Source organism: Melospiza melodia, chromosome 7, assembly GCF_035770615.1.
Source record: "Melospiza melodia melodia isolate bMelMel2 chromosome 7, bMelMel2.pri, whole genome shotgun sequence".
Taxonomy (NCBI): domain Eukaryota; kingdom Metazoa; phylum Chordata; class Aves; order Passeriformes; family Passerellidae; genus Melospiza; species Melospiza melodia.
The window spans coordinates 27,310,472-27,338,132 of NC_086200.1; the positions used below are offsets into that span (position 1 = coordinate 27,310,472).

Below are 27,661 nucleotides of genomic sequence, written 5' to 3' on the forward strand. Positions count from 1 at the left end.
GGAACTCCTGCAGCCCCTGGGAATGCCAGTAGGGTTGTGCTCTGGGTATGGGATCACAGGATCATGGAATGCTTTGGCTGGGATGGGACCTTAAAGCCCATCTTGTTCCACCCCTTCCACTGTCCCAGGTTGTTCCAAGCTGGCCTTGGACACTTCCAGGGATGGGGAAGCCACAGCTGCTCTGGGCACCCTCTGCCAGGGCCTCACCACCCTCACAGCCAAGAATTTATCTTCTGCCCTAGTTACCATATGGTAATACCAATTTTTTTTATCTACCAATTTTATTCCCTTCTTCCAGCCTTTGACTCTGTCCCCCAGGAATGGACAGTCCTGGTTGTGCCACTGTGCACATATTACCAATATTACCAGGGTGAGGTGCCTCTGCCCTGAGCTGCTGGAGCTTAAACCTCCAAATCAGCGCCTGTGATGAGAAGTCAGGCTTGAATAATTAATTTATTTGTTTGTGTTCCTCATTGTTACTGCTGACTTTCCACTCAGCTGTGATGGCAAGAAAATTCTCATTTTCTAATTGAGTGTTGTCAGAGCATCACCCTGCACCTGGAGGTGTTTGTGTGGCTGCTGCTGGGAGTAATGGGATACAAGCTTCTTACTACTAGATTTTGTACAGGTGGGAGGGTGCAGGGTGTGGGTTTTGGTTATTTATATTTTTTCCTTATCCAGCTGATACCATTCTGTCACCAAAGGAATGTGCTGTGCTGTGCAGGGAGACCTCAAGGGCGGGGAGTGTTAATGAAAATCACAGCCCAGAGGGGATTGTCACCTTTGAAATTAAAGATCAACGGTGGAGATGAATACCAAACCTTGTCCGAGAATTTAATCCTCTTTTTTTGTGCGTTTCACTCAGCTTTCCTGGGAAGAGTTTCTGTGCTGCCTGCCTTTGACTTCCCAGGCATGGAGGCAGGTGTGGCAGTGCCATAGGATGGTGCTGTAGGTGATTTTGGGAAGGAGCTGAATTGTTCCCTTGGGGTTGGAGCTGCCCTGCTGCTGAGGGTGGTCCTGTGCATCCTTCCCTCTGCCACAGACCCATCCCGTGGGCTCCTTATTCCACACCCCACCGCCCTGCAGTGGGATGAGCTGATGGAAAACACATTTTACACGTGCTCCTTGCTTTTCTCTGGGAGCAGCCTGAGCTGGAGGGGGAAGGTGAAGCCCCACTGATCCTCCCTGTGGGTTGGGAGTGTTGGTGCCTGTGGGGCAGCTCTGGGAACAGGATCGCTGGAAAAAAAATGTAGCAGTGTGTTCAGAGGCGGCCCCCCGCCCTGCTCTGTGAAATGTGAGTCAGGCTCTGCCCGGGGCAGCCGGCCCTACAGAGGAGGCACAGGAGGAAACTGTTGCTCTGCCTTTGCCAGGCAAAAACCTCCTCACCCCCTGAGTAATGGCCCAGAAATTCGGCACAGTCCGGGGGGGGTTTCCCTGTTGCTTCAGCTTGTTGGGAAATGCTTGTGGGGATGAGTAATCACTCAGAACAAGCTTGTCTGGGGAAGGAAAGGTTTGAACATTGAGCGCAGTTCCGATTTCTCAGCACCTCTCTCTCTCTCTGTTTGCCCTCCCCAGTTGTAAAAACACCTGGAGTGGGGAGAGCACGCAGCGTGAAGCTGGGAAATATTGAAATATTGACTCAGTCATTTCAGAAGCACTCGGGCTCCTGTGCTGCCCAGCACATCACACAGCTGGCACTGTTACATCATTTCCCTGCCCTTTTTCCCCAGTGCCAGAGGGACTCAGGGATGTGCTCCTGGGGTTCACAAGAGCCCTGCAGCGTTAATTGTGCAGCACGTGGGCAGCACAGAAGAGCACTTCCCTTCTGGGCTTCACCCTTTGAAGCAGAACTTGCCCTGAGTGACAATCGGTGCTTGTTCAGTTCTCCAACTCCTTTGTTCCAAGCCCTGACCCGTTGGATACAAGATAAATCATGAGTTCAGTTAACAGACAATTTTTTTTTGCCCAGTTTGAAAAGTGAAAGTTGGTCTCTTGTCTTGCATCTTAAAGACCACACTAGTATTTATTTTTTTATATAACTGGTGTATCTGAAAGGTAACTGTTGAAAGACAGAGTAGCTGTCCAGGATTGCTTGTTTCCCCCCTTTCATTCATCAGCAGATGAGTGAGGATTAATGTTCCTGTCCAGGCCAAAGTTCCAGCCCAGGCAATTCAGATTTATCTACCTAAAAATTCACCCATCAGCTCCAGTTGGACACAGCAGTGAAAGCTTTCAGTGTGCCAAGGGAAATCCATGCCCCCACATGCAGCTCCAGCTCTTGTCCTTCGTGGCAGCCTTATTATATATGGAGATGATTATCCTTTCAAGGCTCAGATACGGGACTGAGTTGTGTTGCCTCTGGGAATTTAGGCAAAACATCTTACCTCTTGGTATGTGAGATTTATGGGGGATTTAATCACCCTGCTCCCCAGACATCCATATGTCTACTTTTGTACTCTTCCTTCTTTCTTTTCCCCCTTTCTCATTGATTTGCTTTTTTTCCTTCCTGCTTTGAGTTAACCTTTAACTGTCTGATTAAAGTTTTGCACTGTAAAGATCAACACAAGGACCAGAGGTGGGGTGATTTTTTTGTGTCTTTTATCACATATTGATAATCATAAATTGTCTCAACGTATTTTTGCTTCAATTACTTTCTCCTTCCTAACAGAAGGATCCACAGAGGGAGGAAAAGTTCATGTTGGGAATTGTGAACATATTTACTTTCATGGTAATTATTAAAGACAAAACTAACTCTGAAGAGGAACAAGAAATAAAACTGAATAGGAAAGTTGGCCACATGCTGCTAGAGCTATTGAATCAAGCAGGGACTATTTTTAGAGCATAGGAAAAGGGTGAGTGTATTTTACAGCAGGAAATGATGGTTTCATAGATAGGAGCAGATCAGTGAATAACGAAAAAGTTCCTGTTCAGAGTATTTTGTTTTGGTTCATTTCACGAGTGAATGAGAGTTTTCTAAACATTTACACTGAATGGACTTGGTAGTGTTGGATGAAAAGTCTAAGGAACTACTGCAGACAGATAAATGAAACATTGGAAAACTTTTCTGAACCAATCCTACAGAAAGTTCTGATATAAATTTCTTAGTAAAAATGAATGAGTATTAATAGTGCTTGTTATTTTCTGTGTCCTGTGAAGGCCAGTTTCCTGAGGTTTTGTCATTAATGTGTCATTTCCTTTTTGGAGCTCAGCAATATTAGTATTTGACAATTGTAAAATTCTAACAACTGTGAGCTTTTGAGGCTTCTCATTCATTCCTCAGTGGGATTCTCACTGGGCTGGTTCCCACATCCCACAAGACCTGGGAGATCAGGTGCTGGCTCAGGGTGGCCTCTGACCCCTGGAGCTGGGTTTGGAGTCTTTGTGGATCTTGGCTTCCACCCCTGCTCATTACAGCAAACACTCATGTGAAATTCTGCAATCTGTGAAGAATGTATTGTAATATTGCAGGGTCATTTATAAGTCTAAAGCAAAAACTTGTGGAAATTGTTGGTGGCTGGAAGTTGATGTTTGCTGTTCAGAACCTCTACTGGATCACTGCTCTGCTCCACAAGTTGAAGCTTAAAAAGGAAAACCCTTAACATATATGGGTGTGTATAGATATATATATATATATATATTTTTGGTACCAAAGCTCCATGCCCAGTGAGCTTCAAAAAGAGCACAAAATTTTCCTGCTAATTTCTGTTCTGTGGAATATTTATGTGTGTTAAGTAGGAACAGAATTTCTGAGCTGTCCAAGCCTGAGTTATCTTTACAGAATATAAAGTGGTTATTTAAGCTGTTGTCTTGCCAGTTTTCCCTGCAGGAGATGGGGCTCAGGCTGTGCCAGGAGCTTCCTCCCAGCTCCCACCGAGGCTGTGGGAAGACCCTGGGCTTGAGAAGGAGATGGTGGCTGCTTTCAGCACCAGCAGTTTTGGGACTGTGTGTTGATTCCTTCCCCTGGGTTCAGCGTGCAGGGTTGTTTGTGGCAGTGGGGACGATCAGAGGTGCCTTGAGCTCTCTGTGCTGCAGGGGTGGGGTATTTCCCTGCTGGTGCAGCTTTTTTGTGGCTGGGACACCTGCAGGTAAAAGTGACTCTTGTCATCTCTGTTCCCTTGTGCTGAGCTGCTCTCACCCTTGGAGCAGTGGTGGAAAGGGAACTGAGCCAAAACCCCACCAAGGTTTGGTTTTAGTTCAGGCCTCCCCTGCCTTTGCTGTGTGAGAGCACAGGGACAGAGCGAGAGGTGACTTTTGGGGAAGTGGTGGCAGGGCAGGTGGCTGGGTGGGGTTGAATGGCTGTGAAAGGGTGGCAGGGCTGCCTCCTCTGCCCCAGGGAGTGAAAGCCCAGCAGTCCCAGACAAACAGTGCTGGGTTCACTGGGCTCACCACAGCCTCTGCCCCCTGCCTGCAGCTGCCCTGGTGTGGGCAGGGTGTGCCACTGCCTGAAACCCACCTGGGAGGGCAGTGGGACTCAGCAGTGAATGCTGATTTACCAGAATCACTGCATTCCCCCATGTATTCTGTTTATGTTATATATTCTAACATAAACATTATTTTAAACTGCCTTTCTGCATAGTGGAATTGCTTCTTTTGTCTGGCTCATCCTGCTGTGGCTGTCCTGTGTGCCTCCACCACTCCTGCAGGCTGATTGCATGTTAATGGATTGAGCCAGCCCCTCCTGCAGTACCAGGGGAACCATTCCCTCCTGCATCTGTGCAGTGTCCGTAGCAACAGTTGGGATTGCTGTGTGCAGAGGCAGAGCTGCTTCTGTGCTTGGAGCAGCAGCAGTGAAAGTGCAGTCCCTGGTGCAACCATGCTAAATGATTATCCAGAGCAGTTTGGATCTTCTTTCTCAATGCCTGTTTCCTTTGTTAGTTTATTTTGGACCTTGGAGCAACCTTTTCTTTTTTATTTAAATGTCCTTATGTAGCCATTAAGGAGGCCATGGTGACCACGATGTTTTCCAGTTGGTTTTGTGTGACAGTAACCTAGAAACTACCTCAGGCTTGTCTGCCTCCTGCTGTGTGGGAGATGGGCTTCCAAATGCAGTCTTGGGAGCTCTTCCTTCCCTGGAACTGGGAGGAAAAGATGGTTACAAGGTGTTCTCTGCAGGAGATCTCTTTTTATACATTCTAATAAAAATGTATTCTTGTGAATGTCCCTGTGCTTTCTTGATTAAGGGAATGACAGTAATTGGGTGGTTCAGAGGAGACTGATCCTTGTCTCTCTTGGTAAGAAAAACTGCTATGGTTGTTGCTATGGGAGCTAAAATGGCTCAAACTTGATTTGGGGTAAAATCTGGTAACATTCAATCAAGTCCTGCTATCCAATATGGAATACTGCATGGAGCAGGCCTCCCTTTCCCCTTTCCCCTTTCCCCTTTCCCCTTTCCCCTTTCCCCTTTCCCCTTTCCCCTTTCCCCTTTCCCCTTTCCCCTTTCCCCTTTCCCCTTTCCCCTTTCCCCTTTCCCCTTTCCCCTTCCCGGCATTTGAGCACAAGGCAAACACCTGAAAATGCAAAGTGCTGGAAGGCAGAGCTGGCAGGACATGGAGCCTGAGATCCTCCCTCCTTGAGCAGCTCCTGGCTGCTGCAGGGCTGGAGCTGATTCGGCTTTTCAGACTCTTGTGACCCTCTTGTGTTCAGGTGTGTGGGCCATGGAGCTGCCCTGGGCAGGGGGATGTGCTGGGGGGTCTCTCTAGGGGGGTTAAGTGAAATTGAACCCTGTGGGAGGAGGAACACAAACTGGTGACAGGCTGAAATCCCAGGTTTGTGAGGGCATCCGTGTGCTGTGCAGAGTGCTGGATCTTTCCTGGCTCCCAGAAAAGCTGCAGTGGCTCTTGTTGCCTTTGCTGGTGTCCAGAGAAACCCTTATCATCCTCACCAGATGGAGGGAAGCAAGGGGCTTGAAAGAGGCACTTGTCCCACCAGCCTTCTGCAAGATTGATTGGCTTTTCCTAATCCATCTTTTTGATCTCTGCTCACCATCTTGTCTGCAGCTGTAACATCCTCTGCTTTGGATTTATGGACTGCTGCCTGGGGAGAGAGAGCTGCCACTGCAGGCAACCAAGCTGTTCTTTAAACCCAGGGGCTGGTGGCACTGACCTCTTTTGTTTTGCAAGTTAAATGGGTCATGTGGAGATCAGAATTTGGCAAATCCCCGTGACTTCTGTTAATCCACGAGTGGGGTCAGTGGCCAGGATTTGGGAGGAGCTGCTGTTACATTGGAGGGCTGGAAGTGTATCCAGGCAGGTCATTAAAGGTACACATTGAATTATTTGTAACTGCCTTGTTTCAGCTTTGGTTTTCACACATCTGGTGGGCAGGGGAAAGCTGTGGGAGATCTGTCCTGCCTGCTCTGCCCCTGCTTGACCACAGCTGCTTTTCACATTTCTGAAGAGCTGCTTTGGTCACCTGGCCTGTTTTTAGGGGAGGAAGCATGGTCTGGTGAGCCAGATCTGGCTCTGAAAGGGCAAGGGTTGCTTTGCTGTGGGACAGTTTAGTCTGGACAGCCAAAGCTGTGCCCAGAAATGTTCCTGCCTATGAAGAGGAGATAAGGGGTCATAAAAGTCTGTGTGTGGTGCTGGGAGAGTGCAAGATTGAAAGGGTCTGAGCTATATTTTGTTTTTTACAAGAACTGATCCATGTTTTCAAACCATTTGTTTGCTGCTCAGGTCTGCAGGCATTTTGGGGTACTTTTCACTACCTGTGCTGTGTAGATGATCAGATCTCACAAAGATCCCTCTTTCAGAGAATCATGGAATCCCAGGTTTGGGCTGGAAGGGACCTTAAACTCATCCAGTGCCACCCATGCCATGGGTAGTGACACCTTCCACTATCCCAGGCTGCTCCAAGCCCTGTCCAACCTGGGTGAGGTGCAGCTTGGCATGTGGGGAAATAAAATTCAGACAAATATGATGTTCACCCTCAAGCCCCAATTTAGGCTTACCCCAAGGCTAAGCACAGTTTCATAAGAAAAACTCAAATAAAAAAAGATGTAAATCTGGAAGGGCACTGGGGTGGTGATTTGTGCCTCCAGGCAGTGCAGGCTGCCCAATTTAACTGAACAAATTCTTGGTGTTTGAGGATGGAAACCAGAACATTTAAAACTGTTGCTTTAGGTTATAGATTCACTTTGGACTATGGATTGTTGCACTGGGGGTTAACTGTTCTGTACAAACACACCCAGGAGTCTGGGATATGGTACTGGAACACAGAATTAACTCAAAATCCTGCCATTTAAGTATCTTAAGGGATGTTAGTTTGAAGATTTGATGTAACCAAAGCAGCCACACCTGGAGGAGGAGTGTTGGGGAATTACAGGGGGGCAGTTACAAACTGTTCCAACAGCCAACTTGTGGCAAAAATGTTGCCAACTCTAATTTGTACCTTACCTTGCCCTTGAAGAGTGTTCTGTAGAAATGTCTGATTTGGCTGCTTTTAGTAGGAATTTGGTGCTTTGTGGAAGAAAGTTGTGCACAGATTACTGAGCTGTGGCTGGTGCTGATCACGGCATGCACACTGTGTTCTCTTGGGGTTATTATTGGGGTATTATTTGGGCTGCTTTGGTTTTCTCACCCTGGTGGCCAAGGAAGAGCTGTGAGTACTGCTGGGTATCCTGAGCTGGAAGGGACCCTCAGGGATCATTGATCCAGCCCCTGTCCCTGCACAGCCACCCCAACAACCCCACCCTGAGCATCCCAAACACTCCTGGAGCTCTGGCAGCCTTGGCACCATTCCCTGGGAGCCTGGGCAGTGCCCAGCACACTAAGTTCTGGTCATATTGGTGATTTTAAAATTTTATTTCACAAGCAAAGAATGTGATTATAGAAAAGGATGATGATTGCTTCAATCTACATATTTGGAAAGAGACTTGGGTCACTGTCTTATTTGGCTTTCAAATGACACATTAGGGCTTCTCCTATCTGCAGGATACAAAAGATGTGTTTTAAGAGAAGGTGAAGGGAAAGATTGAACTCTTAAAAATTTCTCTGTGGTCCAAACTCCATGGCCTGAAGGGTGACAGGAGTTGGTGTCTGTAGGAGAACCCAGCTGTGTGTGTGGGACAGGAGAGCCCAGCTCTGTGTGTGTGTGGGACAGGGGCTCTGTGTGTGAGGGACAGGAGAACCCAGCTGTGTGTGTGTGGGACAGGAGAACCCAGCTGTGTGCGTGTGGGACAGGAGAACCCAGCTGTGTGCGTGAGGGACAGGAGCTGTGTGTGTGTGGGACAGGAGAACCCAGCCCTGTGTGTGAGGGACAGGAGAACCCAGCTCTGTGTGTGTGGGACAGGAGAACCCAGCTGTGTGTGTGTGTGTGAGACAGGAGAACCCAGCTGTGTGTGTGTGGGACAGGAGAACCCAGCTGTGTGTGTGTGTGTGAGACAGGAGATCTCAGCTCTGTGTGTGTGGGACAGGAGATCTCAGCTCTGTGTGTGTGGGACAGGAGATCTCAGCTCTGTGTGTGTGGGACAGGAGATCTCAGCTGTGTGTGTGTGGGACAGGGGCTCTCAGCTCTGTGTGTGTGGGACAGGAGCTCTGTGTGTGTGAGGGACAGGAGAACCCAGCTGTGTGTGTGTGTGGGACAGTAGAACCCAGCTGTGTGTGTGTGTGGGACAGGAGATCTCAGCTCTGTGTGTGTGGGACAGGAGAACCCAGCTGTGTGTGTGTGGGACAAGAGAACCCAGCTGTGTGTGTGTGTGGGACAAGAGAACCCATCTGTGTGTGTGTGTGGGACAGGAGAACCCAGCTGTGTGTGTGTGGGACAGGAGAACCCAGCTCTGTGTGTGTGAGGGACAGGAGAACCCAGCTCTGTGTGTGTGGGACAGGAGAACCCAGCTCTGTGTGTGAGGGACAGGAGAACCCAGCTCTGTGTGTGTGGGACAGGAGCTCTGTGTGTGTGAGGGACAGGAGATCTCAGCTCTGTGTTTGTGTGGGACAGGAGATCTCAGCTCTGTGTGTGTGGGACAGGAGAACCCAGCCCTGTGTGTGTGGGACAGGAGCTCTGTGTGCTGGGACTCTGCTGTGCTCAGTTCCAGCTCTGGGGCTGTTCCTGGCTCCGAATTCTGTACTCAGAGTTGTAGGAATGTGTGGTTGGAGAAACCTGTTGTAAGAAACAGAAGGGTGAAGCTGTTCAGTCCTGCTGGCTGAAACTGCTCCACTTTTCCATAGAAAATGTTGGATGCTCTTTGACATGACTTTTGACAAAGTGTCTGCTTTCTTTCTGTTATTTTTTCCAATGAAATATCTTGGCAAAAACTATTGAACTTTCTCTGAGAACTCACGTTTCAATTTAAAATTCAGTGTTTAGGTTGAAGACCAGAACTCTGTGAAAAGTTCAGCTGGAGAGGGTTGGCTGCAATAACTCAGCGTGTGTTTAAGTTTGGTTTGTTTAAATCTTGTTGTGAAGAGCTTTGGGCAGTCTCAATAATTACTTCAGACTGCAACTCTTTACTTTAAATACTTTCCACATTAAAGAGATAAGGTTGGTTGTGAAAAGCTTCCATTTATGTGGCTCAGAAGATTCCAAGGGCCTCTCAGACAACATAAGTACAGGAACATTGGAAAGTACACAGAGGGCAGGAGCAGCACGTAGTGTGCAGGGAGGAGGGAGGGGAGCCTGGAGCAGGAGGAGGGTGAATGGAGCTGCTCTTTGTGACAGGGAGCACCGTGCTGGCATCATCTCATCTCGTGACTGGGAACAGAGCACAGAGGCTGCTTGAGCCTGGGCCAAAAGGCTCCTGCACACGGGATTCCAGCCCTGATGGAGTGTGTGGGAGGCTCTTCCCCAGCAGCTTCCACTGCCAAAGCCCTGTGGGTGTCAGAGTCCAGCGTGACACACGAGCACAACCTGCCTGCAACCTGACTCATGGGCACTGCAGCTGGGGAAAAGAATAGAAACCCTCTGAACTGAGCCCAAACCCACAAAATCAGAGCCCTGGCTGAAGGGGAGAAGCTTCAGGGCACCTTTGGGGTGCAGGGGGGGCTGTTGGCTGAGCAGGGTGAGGTTGATCAGCAGAGCAGGAGTCACCATCCTTCCTTTTCCCCTTTCCTTTTCCCCTTTCCTTTTCCCCTTTCCTTTTCCCCTTTCCTTTTCCCCTTTCCTTTTCCCCTTTCCTTTTCCCCTTTCCTTTTCCCCTTTCCTTTTCCCCTTTCCTTTTCCCCTTTCCTTTTCCCCTTTCCTTTTCCCCCTACCTGCTTGGGCTGCTGATGGAGCAGGGGCAGGATCTGGGGGAGGTTTCTGTGGGAAATGGATTTGTAGAGAACTTTTAAAGTTTGATAGAAGGTTTATATAGGATGTATTTGTATTTAAACTTTGAGATGTATTTGTATTTAAACTTAGAAATGCCATGGAATAGGAGAGACATTGCTGAGAGAGAAATGGAACTAGAAATAAGTTTCAAAGGATGGCCTTACAAATAAGATTAGATAGTTTAGAGAAATAGAACTGTGAAAGATGCACTGTAGTAGGACCCACAAGGGATAATTTTAGATTGGCTTTGTGGCCAATTTACATCACCAATTTACATCACGGTGTGACAAAAACTGATAAGTCAAGAAATGTTTATCATGTATTATAATTAGGAAATAGTTTGTTTCCAATTGTGAAGGTGTGAATTATAACATCTGTATTGTCTCACCTTTCACATGAGACTAGAAATAGAATAAAAGTTCTTAAAACACCTCAGCTGTCTCATCTGTGGGTCAGAAAAGAGCATAATCCAACAGTTTCTATTCCATTTGCCTTTTGGTTGCCTCAGATTCCCTGCCAGTGCCATATCCACTTGCCTGCACACAGATGTGATGCCTGTTGCTGTTCAATGTCCTTTCTGATTAAATCAAACAACCATAATAATGAAATGGGGCTGGAAGTTTCTCTAAGAAAAGAGAAGCTACTCTGTATTCCCTTCAGATATGTTTCCCCCTTCCATCAATTTTCCACAGCCAGCTCTGCTTTGAAGAAATGTAGGAGATCCTACTGGATTTATAAAAAAAAATAATTTAATTCTTTTGCAAGACTTGCTTGAGACCTTGGGAGCTTCTCTGCTCAGCCAAAGTCTGTTAGAGAGTGAAGTAAGGTTGGGAAGTGTTTCAGCATGGGGAGTTCAGCAGCAGTAGATGGGGAACTGGTTTGGCTTTCTTTATTCCCAGATAATGTCACAAACTAAACTCAAAGGCCCCTTCTGCCTGGAGTTTCCATGTGGGGTTGTGCAAAGTCACTTAGATTGGCTGATCTGTAGTTGTAGATGTGAATTGTAATTTATTATTTCTTAGATTGATTTTTTTAAGTTTTTAACCCAAGACAAAAGAGTCTGTTATTTAGACAATTTTAGTCACTTAGAGGGATATTTTCATGAAGATCTGTAGGAGCAAGGGTCTCTCATGTGCTCTGCTCTCACTGCAAGTGTCCAACCCCAGAACTTCCTCCCAGGAAATGGTTCTGCCAGAATAAGCCTGAATTCACTTTTCTGGTCAATGTGCTTGTGTTGATAAAGCAAATTATGACCCTTCAGGAACACTGGGAGTTCACTGGGAGAGCTGGATCAGCCAGGGGGGCTCTGCTGGGATAATTCTGCACAGAGTGAAACATGAACATTTCTGGGAGATGTTTATGGATGAGCTGCTGTCCTGGGTTATTCTTACACTTGGCAGATAAGAAATGAGAAGAAAGAGAAGTTCTCCTCCCTCCTTGTCCCCTCCTTTCAGTGCACAGAGAAAAGAGGAGAGAACACATTCTCTTTTATTTGTGCACTGCACTGAGAGGCAGGAGCAGGTTTTAGTTTGATTGTTTCCCTGGTTTCTAGGCCAACATTTATCAGAAGAATTACCTGACATTCCTGGGAGACTGGATTATGGATGCTGCTGTTTTCTGCAGGGTTTGGACTGTCCCAGCCCCAAATCTGTTCTGTGCTGTTTGGTGCTGCTGTGGCAGCAGCAGGTTGTTAAATGTGCCTAGGGCAATGCTCAGGCTCTGTGTGATCCATCCCAAATGTCCTGGCTACTGTTGTTGGCTGATTTTCCTTCTCCGTGTTGCAACTGGAATAATTTGGTTTTCTTGGCTTAGCCTTCCTCGTGACTTCTAGATTTGGGGTTAACTTGTTGTCATCTGAAAAGAAGAGGTTTTTTTCCTGGTGGAATAATATTCTCTCATAGCTTTAGCAGAGAATCCCAAACTGGTTTGGGTCGGAAGGCGCCTTAAATATAATTTAATTCCATTTTCCACCATCCCAGGATGTTTCAAGACACATTCAACCTGGCCTTGGGCACTGTCTGGCATCCAGGGGCAGTCACAGGGTGACACCCCTGATCCAGGTTACTCTGAGCACCCTGTGCCAGGGCCTGCCCACCCAATTCCTGCCCAATATCCCATCCATCCCTCCCTCTGGCAGTGGGAGCCATTCCCTGCGTCCTGTCCCTAACTCCCCTTTTAAAATTTCCTCTCCCTTCTGTTTCTGAGCCCCTTTAAGGCACTGGAAGGATGGCAGAGCTCAGAAATTCTTGCCTAATTGTCCTGAGATTTTTAACTAGGCATTAAAAAGGGTTGTGTACAAATTTATTGGAATGAGAACTTCTGCAGGCCTGGCTGATCCCAAGTGCATGGAGAGGTTATACAAGGGGAAATGTGTTTCCTCCTGAAAATAGGAAAGCTGAGATAATGATGGAAAATGCTTCAATTTGACTCAGATCATGTCCTTCCATGTCTTGAAAATGAGATAATCCAACCATTTGCTGTTATCAACCATCAGTGGCTTTCTTCTTTCCTTCCCCTGCCCCCAGTCCTCTGCTTTGTTACCTGTCTCTGCCCTTTGCTACAGAATTTCCCCTGGTAACTACAGAAATGACATTTCTGCAGCACAAAGCAAGGGAAATGATTTGAAGGAGCCTTTGCACTTGTATTTCTGGAAGGGCTGTAGATACAAGACTCTTAATTAAAAGGTCAAAGCCACTTGCAGAAACAAATGCTAAATATAACCCCAGCTTGGTGCAGATGGACTCTGGTAACCAAGGCTGGATCCATCAATGTGTATGAGGAACTCCTGTGGCTTCCCTAAAATAGAACATTTTTGTACAATGCTGCATATAAATGCAGCTCCAAGAGCTCTTTCTTAGCATGAATTTGTAATAATTTGTGCTTCTGTTGCTCCTGAATAAACTCCCAAATGAAATCAGCAAACCTCAGTGTCTCACCCTGCTGTGGATGTGTGCTGCTCAGGGTTTGGTGTGTTTTGGCTTTCAGCTCATGAGCAGGGCTGCACATCCAGGCCTTTTTCTGTGTGCTCTGAGGCTGTTTTTCCTGCACTGACATCTGCTCCCACTGTTTATTGGCTGCTTTATTTTGGAAAGCCATTCCCTGTGCAAGAATCTCACTGCCCATCTGGAGCTGGGAGCCTGTGCCAGATGCTGGGCCAGGGGAATCAGCTGCTCATTGGGAGCTTGCAGGGAAGTACCTGCTGCATCCCAACAACCCCAAAGGCTTCAGTCCCACAATCCCCAACCACACAGTCCTGACTGCAGGGAATGACAGAGAAATGGGTAGAATGGCAGTTCAGAGACACTTGAGAAATTTATTTCCTTAAACCTTATTTTTCCTTAGAGGACTCATTTTGATGGCTTTAATGGGTGGAATTCAAACACTCCTTTCCCTGTATGCTTGGCACCTGTATCCTAAAAAACAATGTGTTTTTAATTTCTGTAAACTCCTGACAAATAGCCCCTGATGTGTCTTTTTTTTCTGTTTAATTTCAGGACAAACACCACGATGCTGCTCATGAAATCATTGAGACAATTCGGTAAGTGCTGGCTGCAGCCTGCCTGGGACCCTTCCTGTGCTCACTGCAGCTCTGGGAGGGGATGGCTGGGCTCAGGACACACAGGAGGGCAGCAGTTGCCATTTAGCACCTCTGAGTTATTTTTCTAAGCTAAATTTGCTGCAATACAGAGCTCCCTACCAAAAAGATTTTTGTTTTGTTTTGCCATATTCCGTTCTGTTGTGAACAGAGTTCAAAATGAGTGGTGGTGCTCAGTTTAGTACTTGTGGCAGTTGGTATTTGAGCTGTGGACAGACAAGGTTAAGGGAACATCCTTGGCTTGATGTGTTATGTGCTGATCTTGCCTCTGGCCACCCTCTCTGTTTCCCCTGTTGCTGTGATCCTGCAGCATTTGGGTTGTTTGGCAATGATCTCCCTGTAGCATTGCTCCTAATCCTGCTGATAGAGTTGGAACAGCGTGGGGAAAATGGGAGGATAAAGGTGAAAGACAACTGAGAGGAGCAGGAAGTCAGAGGATTTCCCAACACAGGCTCTCAGGACATGACTTGCTGTTATTTCAGCAGGATTAGGAGGGGACTTGCCAAAGAACAACTTTTAATAAATGCTACACGAATTCCCCAACCACCTGAGGGATGAGGATGAGTTACCCCCATTACAAAGCTGCTCTTGTTAACTGTTGTGGATCCTCACAGGCTGCCCTTGGCTCAGCTCAGGGCTGTGTCTGCAGCAGGGTTTAGTGCTTGGGTGGTGCAGATACAGCTGAGGGAGGAGCTGTTTTACCTGCAGAACCACCTGAGCTCAAAATCTGGTCACAGATGGCAAAGGCAAAGGTAGCAGTGAGCCTTGTGTGCTGCCAGTGTGAGTGTGAGAGAGCCAAGTGCTTGATACCATCACTCACATGCCTGAAATCAGCATTTCCCATGGTGTGGGGGCAGAGGATGTGGAATGAGGCTGGAGCTGAACATTTTCTCCTAAAGGAGTTTCTTTTTCTATCTACAAAGCGCTGCCATGGTGCTGCCAGTTTGCTTGGACTGGTGGGGATAAGATCCTCTGTTTTGGGGTTTTGTGGCATCATTTTTGGGCCCCTTTCCAAGGGGCTCAGAGGGGGTGGCTGCAGTGGTTTGTGCTTTCTGTGCTGGATGGAGGCAAAGGGAAGCTGTCTTAGGAAGCAGTTGGGTCAGGTGATGTTTCACAACTGTTTTCTGGAGTGAATTTTGTGTCAGAAGTGCTGTCTTTGCCTTGTGCAAAGTGCCCACAGTGTTGTGAAAGTGTTGGTGAGAGAGTGCAGGGAATATCCCAATATCTCTTTATCTCGTCAGGCAGTGGAATAATGGAATATTCCTGGACACAAGGATCCAGCTGCTGACTGCCTGTTCCTGGGATTTAAGAAGCACCAACCACTCCAGCCACCCCACTGAGCCCTGGTGCTTTTTGGGGAGATGTGAAATACCAGAAAATGGCCAGCCATGCATGTCCAAAGTTCAGGTTTTCACTGGCTTGTGTAGTTATTAGTTATTAACCATATGTGAATCAGCTAGAAGGAACAGAACTGTTGGATATTCAGTATTTTTTTATTCACCTTTTTAATAGTGAAGAATGGAGCAAAGTTCATGAGGAAGAAATTCTGTGATTCCTATTGGAATTCATCCTGTGATGTGGGTTTTTCTGATGCTGACAGTGCTTTCCAATTTGATATTTGTGGAGGAAATTTGTGTGCAAAGCTTCTGTGGCTTTTAAATTGCTTTTGAAGGGAATTAATCTTCCTCCATTGCACAAGTGAAGCTCTCTCCTGTGAGCTGCCATTGTTGGATGCACTGCAAGTGGGAATGTGCTGCCCCTTTCTGCTGGCCACAACACACAGGGCTCTGTTAATTCAGAGTATCAAAGGGGTCTTTTAGCAAAATAACTTCTAAAAATCTGGTTTGGTTGGGTGTGCAAGGTGTGAGAGCAGTTTAGGCACTCCCCAGGGAACATCCTGGCACTGAGTGGTTGGTGAAAGGTTTTTGGGCTGCTGTGGGAAATGTCTTCTCCACATTCAGCCCTGTCAAAGCTTCCTGCAGCATCAGAATTCTTTGGAAATGCTGCACTTCTGCATTTTCTGTTAGATTAACATCAGCCATGACTTTGAGTATTTTTAGACACGTGGAATACATTTATCACCTCATTTTGAAGCTTTATGCTCCTGCCAGTGTCTACAGGCATCTTGCTGTTTATTCAGTACAAATGTGAACTGTTGCAGTTTCCCATGGTGTCTGCCTTATCCTGAATTCCTGTGAGCTCCCAGGGCTGCTGCAGTGTCCTCTTCATGCAAAGCACTCCAAATTGAGACAAATAACCTTATTACACCTAATTGGCAATACCTCTATTCATTATTTCTTCTCTCCTTTTAGGTGGGTCTGTGAAGAAATCCCAGATCTCAAGCTTGCCATGGAAAACTATGTTTTAATTGACTATGATACAAAAAGGTGAGAGGAATGTTTTTGTTCCCAGCAGGAGTTGAGGGTGTAGTGAACCAGTGTGTAACTGGTTATTCTTAGACACTACCAACAGAAGTTTTCTCTCAGAACTGGCTTCAGGCTCTGCTGGAGTTATTTTGGTAGGAAATGTGTAACAGCAACATTGGCAAAGGCAGTTGGATTAAGGACATAATTGGAAACTCCACGAGCTCCAGTGCAGCTCTGCTGTACATTGAATTACTCACTGTGAAACAATGATTGGTATCTGCACCCTTGGAGCAGGGCCAGGTTGGGAATCTCAGTGGTTCCTGCTCCTGTAGTAACCAGGAATTCCTGTTCTCAGCAGGCCAAGGCAGAGCTGGGTGGCAGAGGGAGCTGCACCTTCCCCTCCCTCCCTTTCCTTCTGGTTGAGGGCTGAATTAAAAAGTGAAAATCCCAGGGAGCAAGGCCAGAGTGGGAATTTCAATGGTTCCTGCTCCTGTAGAAACCAGGAATTCCCATTCTCAGCAGGCCATGGCAGAGCTGGGTGTCAGTGGGAGCTGCACCTTCCTCTCCTTCCCTTCCTGCTGGTTGGGGGCTGAATTAAAAACTGAAATTCCCAGGGAGTATGGCCAGGATGGGAATTTCAATGATTCCTGCTCCTGTAGTAACCAGGAATTCCTGTTTTCAGCAGGAGAATCTCCTGTTCTCTGGGTGGCAGAGGGAGCTGCACCTTCCCCTCCCTCCCTTTCCTGCTGGCTGGGGGCTGAATTCAAAGGTGAAATTTCCAGGAGTGTTGTGGGCAGCTGGAGGGGTTCTGAGGTGCCTCAGCTCCATGGAGTTCAGAATTAATTATGGGATATTCCCCTTCTGGGAGAGGCAGATCCTGAGCTGTGCTGTGTCTGTGGAGACTTCTGAGGTTCTGTGCATGGATTTGGCTCCACTGACACTGGGAAAAGGGAGGATGCTCAAGCTGCAGTTTACAAAAACCTCCCTGGTTGCCTTCATGGGAAAGACTGAATTTATCCAAGTGTACAGAATGATTAAACTGTTAGAAGAAAGTTTACTGATGAAACTGCGTTAGTGTGAGCAGAATCCCAAAATAGCCTGAGCTGGATCCCACAGGGATGATCAGTGGAGCCCTGTCCCTGCACAGACACCCCAGAAATCCCACCCTGAGCACCCCTGGGAGCTCCTGGAGCTCTGGCAGCCTCGGCACCATTCCCTGGGGAGCCTGGGCAGTGCCCAGCAGCCTCGGGGAAAGAACCTTTCCCAACCTAAACCCCCCCATCACCAGATACTTCTGTCATGATCTACTTAAGGTGTTTCTCCCTTTTCTCTCAATTTTTATTGTTTCATTGAAAGACTTATTAGTCTCTGCCTTCCTCCTGGAAAATGCAAAAGGAGTAATCAAGGTCAAGCATCCCATTAAAATCCATTAATTTGGATTTGTGGATTACTCACAGCAGCTGCATCACTGTATTTTTGTGGTTCTGGCATCCTCACTGGCTGTGTTTCACTGGGGACCATCAGTGTGGTTGGCAGCAATGCTGAATAAAAGGGAAATCCCTCTGTTCCCCAAAGTCACCCCCCCACTATCTTCCTGCAGCTTTTCAAGAAAGTGAATGGACTGGAATTCTGGTAAAGATTTCAGTCTTTTTTTCTTCCTTTGAAGAAAATGTGTTGGAAAAATCCCTGGCAGCAGATGGGCTGAGGCAGGGATGTGAAGGAGAAGCAGCAGCAGGCTATGGAAATGCAGACAAACCCCATTGCAGCCTCTTCCTTTTTCCAGCATGGAAACAAGCACAGGCAGCTGGGAGAGCTCCTGGGAGAGGTGTCCTGGCCTGTGTAGTGACCCTGAGGATCAAGACAAGATCTCAAGTGTCCCTTTTGATGTCCCCTTGCCAGCTTTGGGAATGCCCATGGTTAATGATGTCACTCCTTGCTGTAACTCCTTGTGTTGTTTTTGCTCTGCTCTGTGGGTCTGGTTACACAGCCGTTGATGTCCCCAGGAATATATTTTCTTTCCTGGCCTGAGATGAATTGATTTAATCCTCTCAGTTTGTGTCATTAGGGCATCTGCTGGGCTGACCATAATCCCAGGCAGCCCATGGAGCAATCCCTGACAGGTGATGCTTTAGGCTCTGTGCTGGCTCTGAATGCATTTTCAGTCCCAGGGTGAATTTCTGGAAAAGCATCTGCTTGTCTCAGGACTGATTATTGTGGAGAGATGACAGCAAAAAGGAGGAAAATGTACACAGCTCTTAAATTTCTGTGCAGCTGAAAATATGGAGAAGAGGTTCTGAGAATACAGAAGTTTACCAGGAAAAAGGGCTGTACTCAAAGTATGACTGAAAATAAAGGAACTAATATTATTTGTCATATACTCCGGGTCTAATGGGGATTTTATTTAAAGGAAACAAAGACTTAAATCTACGTATGTAATTACATATCCTGAGGAAAGCAAACCCTAAATAGCTACTAGCCAAGAGGATGGAAAAGCACAAAATTTCACCTTCAAACCTGCCTGTTTTGAGCTGCCCCTGTGTTCTCCCCCCAGCTTTGAGAGCATGCAGAGACTGTGTGACAAGTACAACCGAGCCATTGACAGCATCCACCAGTTGGTGAGTATTGAATTTGACTAAAACCTGCCATGGTTTTTGTGTGCCACCTTTGAATTCAGGTAGTGAACAGCAGCAGAAAGCTGTGCCTGCCTCAGTTCTGCATCATTACTCAGTCCAACATCAGTTCAGTGGGGATAGCAAAGAAAAAAGGATTGAGCAAACCTTTACACCCACCCCAACTCTATTCAGTGTTGTGCTTTACATTGCCAATTGGTTTTTGCATCTCTTAAAATTCCCATTTATCACCTGTGAAATTATCTGTTAGTTGAGGTGTGAGAAATGTGATGCTCCAGGAACAGCCTGGAACTTCCAGTTTTTGGGGCCCTTGAGCTTGATATTAAACTTATTTTCTTGATCACACCTGGGCAGTCAATGAGTTAGTATTGGAAGGATATTCCTACAGAGAAAAAGGGAATTAAACTCCACTTTTTGTTCCCAAATTCTCCTCTTCCTTGTGCACTTCTGGCACTGTTATTTTGGCACTTGGAAACAGCTGACATATCTTTAGGAGGAAGGAAAGGTTCATCTACATTTAACACAGGGATTTCTCATATAGATTGACTTTTGCACAGGGAAATCTGTGACTTATGGGTACTTAAATAATCCATATGAACTCTCCTGTGTGTTGTGGAAGTGATCCATGGCTTAGGAATTTCCTTGCCACAGTTCAGCTACTCTGGCCTGTGGGATCACTGGCTGAAGTAGAATGTAATCTCTTTTCAGGCCAATTTAATGAGCTTTTTGGTTCTCTTACCCCCCAAAAAGGTTGAACTGGAGGAAGCAAAACCTGAACAATGAATAATGTTACTATTCTGCTTAACTTGAAAGCATAGGTGGATTTTTTTTCTCTGCTGTGCTTGTGGGAATTATTCGAAATATGCAATATTATTGCAGCAGCCTTTTTTTCTGGGATTTTCTTAAATATTTTGAGCCTTAAAAGCTTGTCCTTATTCGGATTCAGGCACCTTCATATCTGTGTTGGTTAATAGCTGAATATTAGCAGCGATTCAGCATTTGCAGTTGCTATCTGAACTGGCAAACTTGATGGGTTTAATTTTTTCCTTCCCATTTGAATTTCACAGGAAAGTTTAGGAGGAGTACTGGAATTGCCCTTTTTTGGTTTGTTTTTATCAAGGGGAGATGCAGACATTTTTAAAACTTAACAACTTTTCTGCTTAGCGTGATTTTTTTTCTGAAGAAGAAAGGAAGCTTGATTTCCATCTCTTTCCTGCCACTCCCTGTCTGAGTGCATCTGATCCCTCCCATGTGACAGCTCCTGGAGCAGAATTAACCTGTTCTTGTGTTGACAGTCAACATCAGTTCAGTGGGGATAGGAAAAAGGAGTGAACAAACCTTTACACCCACCCCAAAGTGTTGTACTTTACATTGACAATTGTTTTTTCCATTTCTTTAAATTCCCCTTTATCACCTGTGAAATTACCTGTTAATTGAAGAGTGACAAAGTGCAGAGCAACTGCTGCTGTGCAATTTCTGTAGAATCACGGAAAGGTTTGGGTTGGGAGGGACCTCAAAGCCCACCCAGTGCCACCCCTGCCATGGCAGGGACACCTTCCACTGTCCCAGGCTGCTCCCAGCCCTGCCCAGCCTGGCCTTGGGCACTGCCAGCGATCCAGGGGCAGCCCCAGCTGCTCTGGGAAATCCATTCCAGGGATGGATTCCACAATTCCTGATTCCCAATCTCCCACCCAGCCCTGCCCTGTGGCAGTGGGAGCCATTCCCTGTGTCCTGTCCCTGCAGGCCTTGTCCCCAGTCCCTCTGCAGCTCTCCTGGAGCCCCTTCAGGCCCCAAAAGGGGCTCTGAGCTCTCCCTGGAGCCTTCTCTTGTCCAGGTGAGCTCTCCCAGCACAGAAGCAAAGCAGATTATTTCAGTCCCCAATTCCAGCCCTGCTTCCCCAAGGACTGAACACATCTGAACCCATTTCTGTTCTCACTGAAATCACGGGCACTGCTCAAATCCCTTGGCTTCAAGTCACAGGGCTTGGGATCTGCACAGGGCTCTGAGCTCTCCCCAGGGCCTTTTCTTGTCCAGGTGAGCACCCCCAGCTCTGCCAGCCTGGCTCCAGTTCCATTCCCTGTTTTTATCTTTAAGCAGCAGCTGCAGCCCAAGCTGAGGGTGAGGGGCTAGGAGGGACCTGTCCCTCATTCCTCAGTGGGTTTGGTGCCACTTCCTTGTCCCCACTGTGGGTTCACCCTCATCCCCCTTATGAGAAACAACTGTTGACTTGGAAAATTTAAAAAAAGGTTTATTCAACCTTAACAAAAATACAACAAAAGGACTCTCTAAGGGAAAATTCACAGCACTGGGAAGTGCCCCTGGTGCATACCACATGGCTGGTTCATCTTCAAGATTGATGCTCAGTCTTTTATACCCCTGGGGGTTGCATCAACCCTCCCAAAGTCTGTCAGTCATCTCTTCTTTGCCATTTATCAGTGGAGACTGCTTTGTAACTGGATTGGAGGTCAGGTGTTGCCATGCTGCACCCCCTAAGCACCCCCAAGCTTTTCCATTCCCAGCTGCCCCATGCAAGGGACACCTGTGCAGCCTTCTTATACCTGTCCTAGGCAACCCAGGCTGTCTGATGGTCACAACACAGGGGGGAAAGGGAACTATGGGAGAACAGAGGACATCTAAACTCCAATAACATAACCATACATCACTGTTATAGATGGATAAAGAGATGATTTGCTCTTGCAATTAAAATATTGTGTGAATATTAAGTAAGGCTTTAGTGATGCAGGGGATATTTGTCTGTCACCTGTTGTTGGGGTCTCTTGCTTGTCAGAGTGACCCCAAGAAAAGTTGGAAAGTCTCTTTTCCCAGCCCAGTGCTTGAAGAAGGAGTCAGAGCTCTTCATTTCTCGGTCTCAAGGTTGTTTATTGTATCTTATCTATAAAATTCATTCTCCTGCCCTGCTGAGGTCCATCCAGCAGGACAGTTCCAGGCACTCTGCCTGCCCCCAGGGCAGTGTTATGTCTTTATACTAAAAACTACATATACAATGTTTACAATAACTTTCCAGTACCTGTCACCTCTGTTAGACAGTGAGCTTCTACTCTAAACCAATCTAAAAGTGCCAACACCACAGCAGAAGATGGAGGCCAAGAAGAAGGAGAAAAGCTGGACATGCCCAGATTCCTCCATCTTACCCCCCTGAATCCCTATTCTAAAAACCCAAAATCTACTTTTTCAACCCATGATAAATCAAGTAAAATGATAGTGAAACTGTTGTGGCTTGCAGATCTTCATCTAAGGTTGGTAACTTGCTCCATGGGTCATAATCAAACCCACAGGGGCATTTTGGGCTCTGTGCCAGGGTCTCTCTCTGAGTCCCCTAGCAGAGGCCTTGGCAGCCCAGGACAGCCACAGGGATATCCTGAATTCCAACACCACTGGAGCTCGTTGCTCTGGCCATTATTGATATTTGCCATTCCCAACCTGTGCCACCATCACAGCAGAAGATGGAGGCCAAGATGAAGAAAGAGAAAGGCTTGGCACACCCAGTTCCCTCCATCTCTCCTCCTTAACCCCCATACCAAAAGCCCAAAAATCTACTTTTTCACCCTGTGATAAATTTGCTGTCATTCTACTTAATTTGTCGTTGCTTGCAGATCTTCATCTAAGGTTGGTAACTTGCTCCATGGGTCAAAATCAAACCCACAGGGGCATTTTGGGCTCTGTGTAAGGGTCTTGGCTGCTCAATATTGGAGTATGAATCCCAGTATTACCAGTTAGATAGTGCCTGGGCCAGTCTGACCCTCGCTGCTGGGCCAAAGGCAGCGACTGTGGTGTATCACCCCAGAGATACCTTGGTTTGCTGGAGATTGCAGCTGGGCACTGAACAACTCCAGGCTTGTTAGGAACTCTGTTTACCTCAGGAGGAATGGCTTCAGGCGATGGTGAAGAGGAAAAAGAGATGGATTCTGCTGGAGGGTTTATATCCAGAGGTTTATTCCATGGTTACAGAGGTCTGAACGTGAGCAACTGCTCCAACAGAATAATGACCGCATGGTCTGATCACCTTTTAAGCTCAGGGACAGGGGGAGGGGAGGTACAGGTGAGCCCCAACCAGGTGAGAGGGGCAGGGTCTCAGGGGAAGATGACACCCAGACAGGCCAATGACCCCTGGGCCTGAGGGGCATCCTTTGAACTTGACCAAGCACACGACGCCTTGCTGGAATGTTAAGCCCGAATGACAGGACTCACTCAGCAAGGGGGTGAGGGGGAAGAGGTATAGGCACACCTGGGAGGTGACCTGGAAGTCTAAAATGGGACATTACAGCACACCACAACAGCTCAGGACAGCCAGAGGGATGTTCTGGGTCCTGACAACCTGTGGTGAAGTGGTTGTGGCTGTGATAGACTCTGTGTGAGGCAGCGTAGGTCCAACCATCTCAAGTGGTCCCACCATCTCTGCCAACCTGTGGTGAAGTGTTTGGCTGTTATAGACTGTATGAGGCAGCGTAGGTCCAACCATCTCGTGACCCATCTGTGTCCCTGCAGTGGAAGGGGACCACACAGCCCATGAAGCTGAACACCCGTCCCTCCAACGGGCTCCTGAGGCACATCCTGCAGCAGGTCTACAACCACTCGGTCACTGACCCTGAGAAACTCAACAACTACGAGCCCTTCTCGCCCGAGGTCTACGGAGAAACCTCCTTCGACTTGGTGGCCCAAATGATCGATGAGATTAAAATGACAGAGGATGATTTGTTCGTTGACTTGGGCAGTGGTAAGTGAGCAACAATTCCTTTTTCTGCTTTGCTTTTTCTCTTTTTCTTTATACTTTAAAAACCTCATATTTGGGAAGCCAAATATGGGCTTATCCTCTAACACAGCCCCCAGGGCTGAGGGTTGAGTTACAGGATAAGCATTGTGAAAAAAGCCGATCACTTGTTTTTAAAATTTTAAGTGTTTGATAGTAATAAAATGGTTATAAAAATAGCAATATAATTAGAGTATTAATAATTTTGGACAATTTGGATTAGGACAATAGGAGACAATAGAAACAAAGAGTTATGGACAGTCCAGGTACCTTTTTCTGGGCAACATAAGCCTGAAAAAGGACCCACATTAACAGAGGATTAACCCTTAAAAACAATAACCTGTTGCATATTCATACACCTCATACATGATGCATAAATTCCATTCAAATACAGAACTCTGTCTGGTCATCTTCAACTTCTTCTTAACCCTAACTGGCATCTTCATGGCTGAGTGAGATGGGAAGAAGTTTGTTTCTCCTGATAATGGAGCAATAAATTTCTTTCTCTGAAAGCTTCAGGTGTCCTGTGGCTGTTGTCTGGTGTGAGTCCTTTCTTTAGAAAAAAAGTATCCCACATAGCATAGTCTGCACTCCAGCCCTATGTTATAATCTAAAACTATATTTAACACAGTACTCAAGAAGACCAATAAAGCATCACTTTCTAACACAACACATATAATATTAATTTTAATATTTGTGAAAAGCCAATCATAAAATACACATTTTTCACAAGCATCTTTTCCAGATAATCCCCAAAGATGCTCCTGCTTTTTATGCCAGGATTAAATGGACCAGACAAACCCCTCAGACCTCTTTTCTGGTGGCAGGGAAATATCAGCCTGCAATGCAATAAACCCTTGTTACAAACCCCTGTGTTTGTGTTGCTATTGTTGGATACACTTGTGAAGAAGAAGAAATGTTAAAAATGATGTTTGACCCATCAAGTTGCATTCCTGAGGATTCATCTGTTTTCTCTGGATTTGCTTTGTGCCTTTCATATCTGAAAATTGGATTTCTTGATCCTTCCTATGTGAAACACTTGGTGTGGAATCTGAAAATGAAGGGTTTTTTTACCTCTGACTTGTCAGTGTGTCAAAAAAGCTTTTATAGTTTACTTGAACGGTTGTGAAACCCACAAAATCTAACCCATATCTGCAAGAGTCTAGTTTTAAAAGGAAATGGATGTGTCTGGTTGGTGAGGAAACCAGGTATGACTCAAGCCCATGTGCAACAGAGACACTGAGTAAGAAAATGTTCTTTTTCTTGGTAAATCTGGTTCAGAACAGGAAAGGAGTAATAAGAATTTCCCCTCTTGCTTGGTGTGTTCTGAAGTTTTAGCACATTTAAACACAAACAAGTATGTTTGTGTTTAAATGTGTTAGGTATGATACAGGACTTCTGGGGGAAAAATAGATTAAAAAATTATATTTTGAATTTGAAAGTATATTTAAATATTAAACAGTTTTATGTATAGATATTTATTATTTATGTAAGACATAGTAAAACAATAGATTGTAGAATAATTCAATATTAAATAGTATACTGACAAAAAGTATAAGAATGTAGTATACATATGATAAAATATAAAATATACTCATATATAATAAATATACATACTATATTACATACAATATATTGTAATAATATAGTATATTATATAATATTAGCTATAGGATATATATAATATATTGATAATGTAGAAAAAATAGACATCTTTATATAAATAAATAAAATATAATAATAAATAATATGTATTATGTATAGAATATTATATACCATATATAATATACAATATATAAAATGTAGTTTAATACATTATACATTATATATGGTATATAGTATTTGATATATAGTATATGGTATATTATATATTAAAATAAATAAATAATATGTATTATATATTGATATATAATATAATATAGTATAATATAGTATAATATTGTATAATATAAGCATACAATATATAGTAAATATAAATAAACAATTAATAATATAAATATATAAATATTTAAATATATAGATAAATAAAATATATGGATATAAATATATAGATAAATAAATAAATAAACAAATAAATACACATACAGGCTCCTCAGTGATATTCTTACCTCTACTTCCCCTCTCCGTGGGACTGACTGAAATTTCGTGTCAGGGACTGATGCTCAGATGAGACCTTTAGAAAGATATCAGAGCTAAGAAACTCTTAGAGAGAGCTAAGAAACTCTTTTCCATCTGGAGGGAAACAAAACCTCCACAGATTCTCACAATTGTTTGTCCAGGAAGGTTAAAGCAGATCATATCTGGGAGTGCTGCAGGCTGAGTCCCAGGCCTATGGCAGAGACTTTATTCTGCTGTCCCCAGAGATCAATCAGGTGTTCCTCACTCTGGTTTTGGGGCTGAGCAGCACCAGGGCAGTAGGAATGACTTTAAAAATGCCCTGTCCCCAGTTCCCCTGCTGCTTTTTTGTGCTCTCAAAGCCTCTATCTCCTGGCAATGTTTTTTTTTTTTTTCTCAGCTCTGGGGTTTTTGTTCCTTCCCTGTAGGTGTGGGGCAGGTGGTGCTTCAGGTGGCTGCAGCCACAAACTGCAAACATCACTATGGAGTGGAGAAAGCTGATATTCCAGCCAAGTATGCTGAGGTGAGTGAGCTGAGGGTGCTGCTGCTGGGCCAGGGACTCTCTGCTGCAGGAAAAGCAGAATTCCAGCCCTGCTGGTTTTGCTGCTCTGCTCAGCCTGTCCTGGAGCTGTGAAATACCAGCCATGCAAGGATGGGCTTGAGGAAAGAAGTGTGTCCAGTCTGGAGTGTTCAGAAGCATCTTTCTGGAGTGATTTCAGGCCTGAAAGCTCTTTTACAATAATGCCAGGGTCTGTTCAAAGGGGAGTGCAGTGTAAGCTTCTCCCAAATACCTGCAGTCGTTCCATGTCTGGAATGGCTCTAATGCAGCTCCCAGAGGCCACAGCATGCAGCAAATCCAGGAATAAATTCACCAAACAATTAGTGTTAAGTATTTTAAAGGCCATGTCTCTGCTATGGTGGTGATGCCCCTTTTTCTGTGATTAAACCACCAGAATTCCTTCTGAGCCTGTGCTGGTGTCTGTTTAGGAGGCACCTTAGTGAGGAAAACCATCAAATGGCGTGAAGCTGCAGGAGGGGAGATTTAGATTAGAGATTAGGAAGGAATTATTTGCCATGAGAGTGGCAGAGGGTGCCCAGAGCAGCTGTGGCTGCCCCTTAATCCTTGGAAGTGTCCAAGGCCAGGTTGGACAGGGCTTGAATCACCCTGGGACAGTGGGAGGTGTCCCATGGCAGGTGGAATTAAATCGTATTCAAGGTCCCTTGCAACCCAAACCATTCCATGATTGTTTGATAATGATTAGTCAGGCCTCTTTAGTATATTTTAATATTTATGTTAAAGGCTTCTTTAGTGAGGTTTCTTTACATCTCTAATCCTGTGCCAATGGGACACACACAGATGATGAGTTCAAGGCAAACCTGGAGGCCACAAGCAAACGGGGAAGGTCAGTCATGGCTTACCACAAGAAGTTTGCTTCCTTCAGTAGCCTGAACAGAAACTGATCCCTCTGAATTGTCAAAACACAGATCCAGCCTGAAGAGCTGGAAAATTATCCCTCGTGGAGGGAGAGAATAAATAAAACTCTTTGATCCCTCTCTTCAGTGATATGGGCAAAAATACATAAACACAGTGGTGAGGATGATCAGTCAAGGACCTACAAATCCACTTTATTTCCCCTGCCAGGACTGAGTGGAAGTTTTTACCTGGAGGACTCTGCAGTCCCTCTCTGTGAACATCCTGGTTTTGCTTTGGGGCATTTACAACACCAGGAATCCCCTCTGTGTTTACCATGAAACTTAGAGATCAGCTTTATAAGGAAAAGTGAAATTCTCACTTTTACTAATGCCCCTTCTTGTCACTGTGCAAACACAGGGCTTTGGTGCAAACAGCAAACAAAAGAATGACCCACAAATGAAAAATTAGGGGTAATTACTGCTGGGGTAACTTCAGTCTTCCATGAGATTACTGAGTTAACAAAATATT

At 45.7% G+C, this 27,661-nt stretch overlaps 1 protein-coding gene across 6 annotated transcripts in view; it reads left to right on the forward strand.

The window, feature by feature from the left end:
- The window catches only part of DOT1L (DOT1 like histone lysine methyltransferase), a 94,708-nt gene that overhangs the window by 3,992 nt on the left and 63,055 nt on the right, over positions 1 to 27,661 (forward strand). For all 6 annotated transcript variants that reach the window (XM_063160855.1, XM_063160860.1, XM_063160861.1 and 3 more), the window contains exons 2-6: positions 13,740 to 13,783; positions 16,153 to 16,227; positions 18,758 to 18,821; positions 23,343 to 23,571; positions 26,148 to 26,242. In XM_063160855.1, coding sequence (XP_063016925.1) covers positions 13,740 to 13,783; positions 16,153 to 16,227; positions 18,758 to 18,821; positions 23,343 to 23,571; positions 26,148 to 26,242 — 507 coding nt within the window. The remainder of the gene's footprint in view (positions 1 to 13,739; positions 13,784 to 16,152; positions 16,228 to 18,757; positions 18,822 to 23,342; positions 23,572 to 26,147; positions 26,243 to 27,661) is intronic.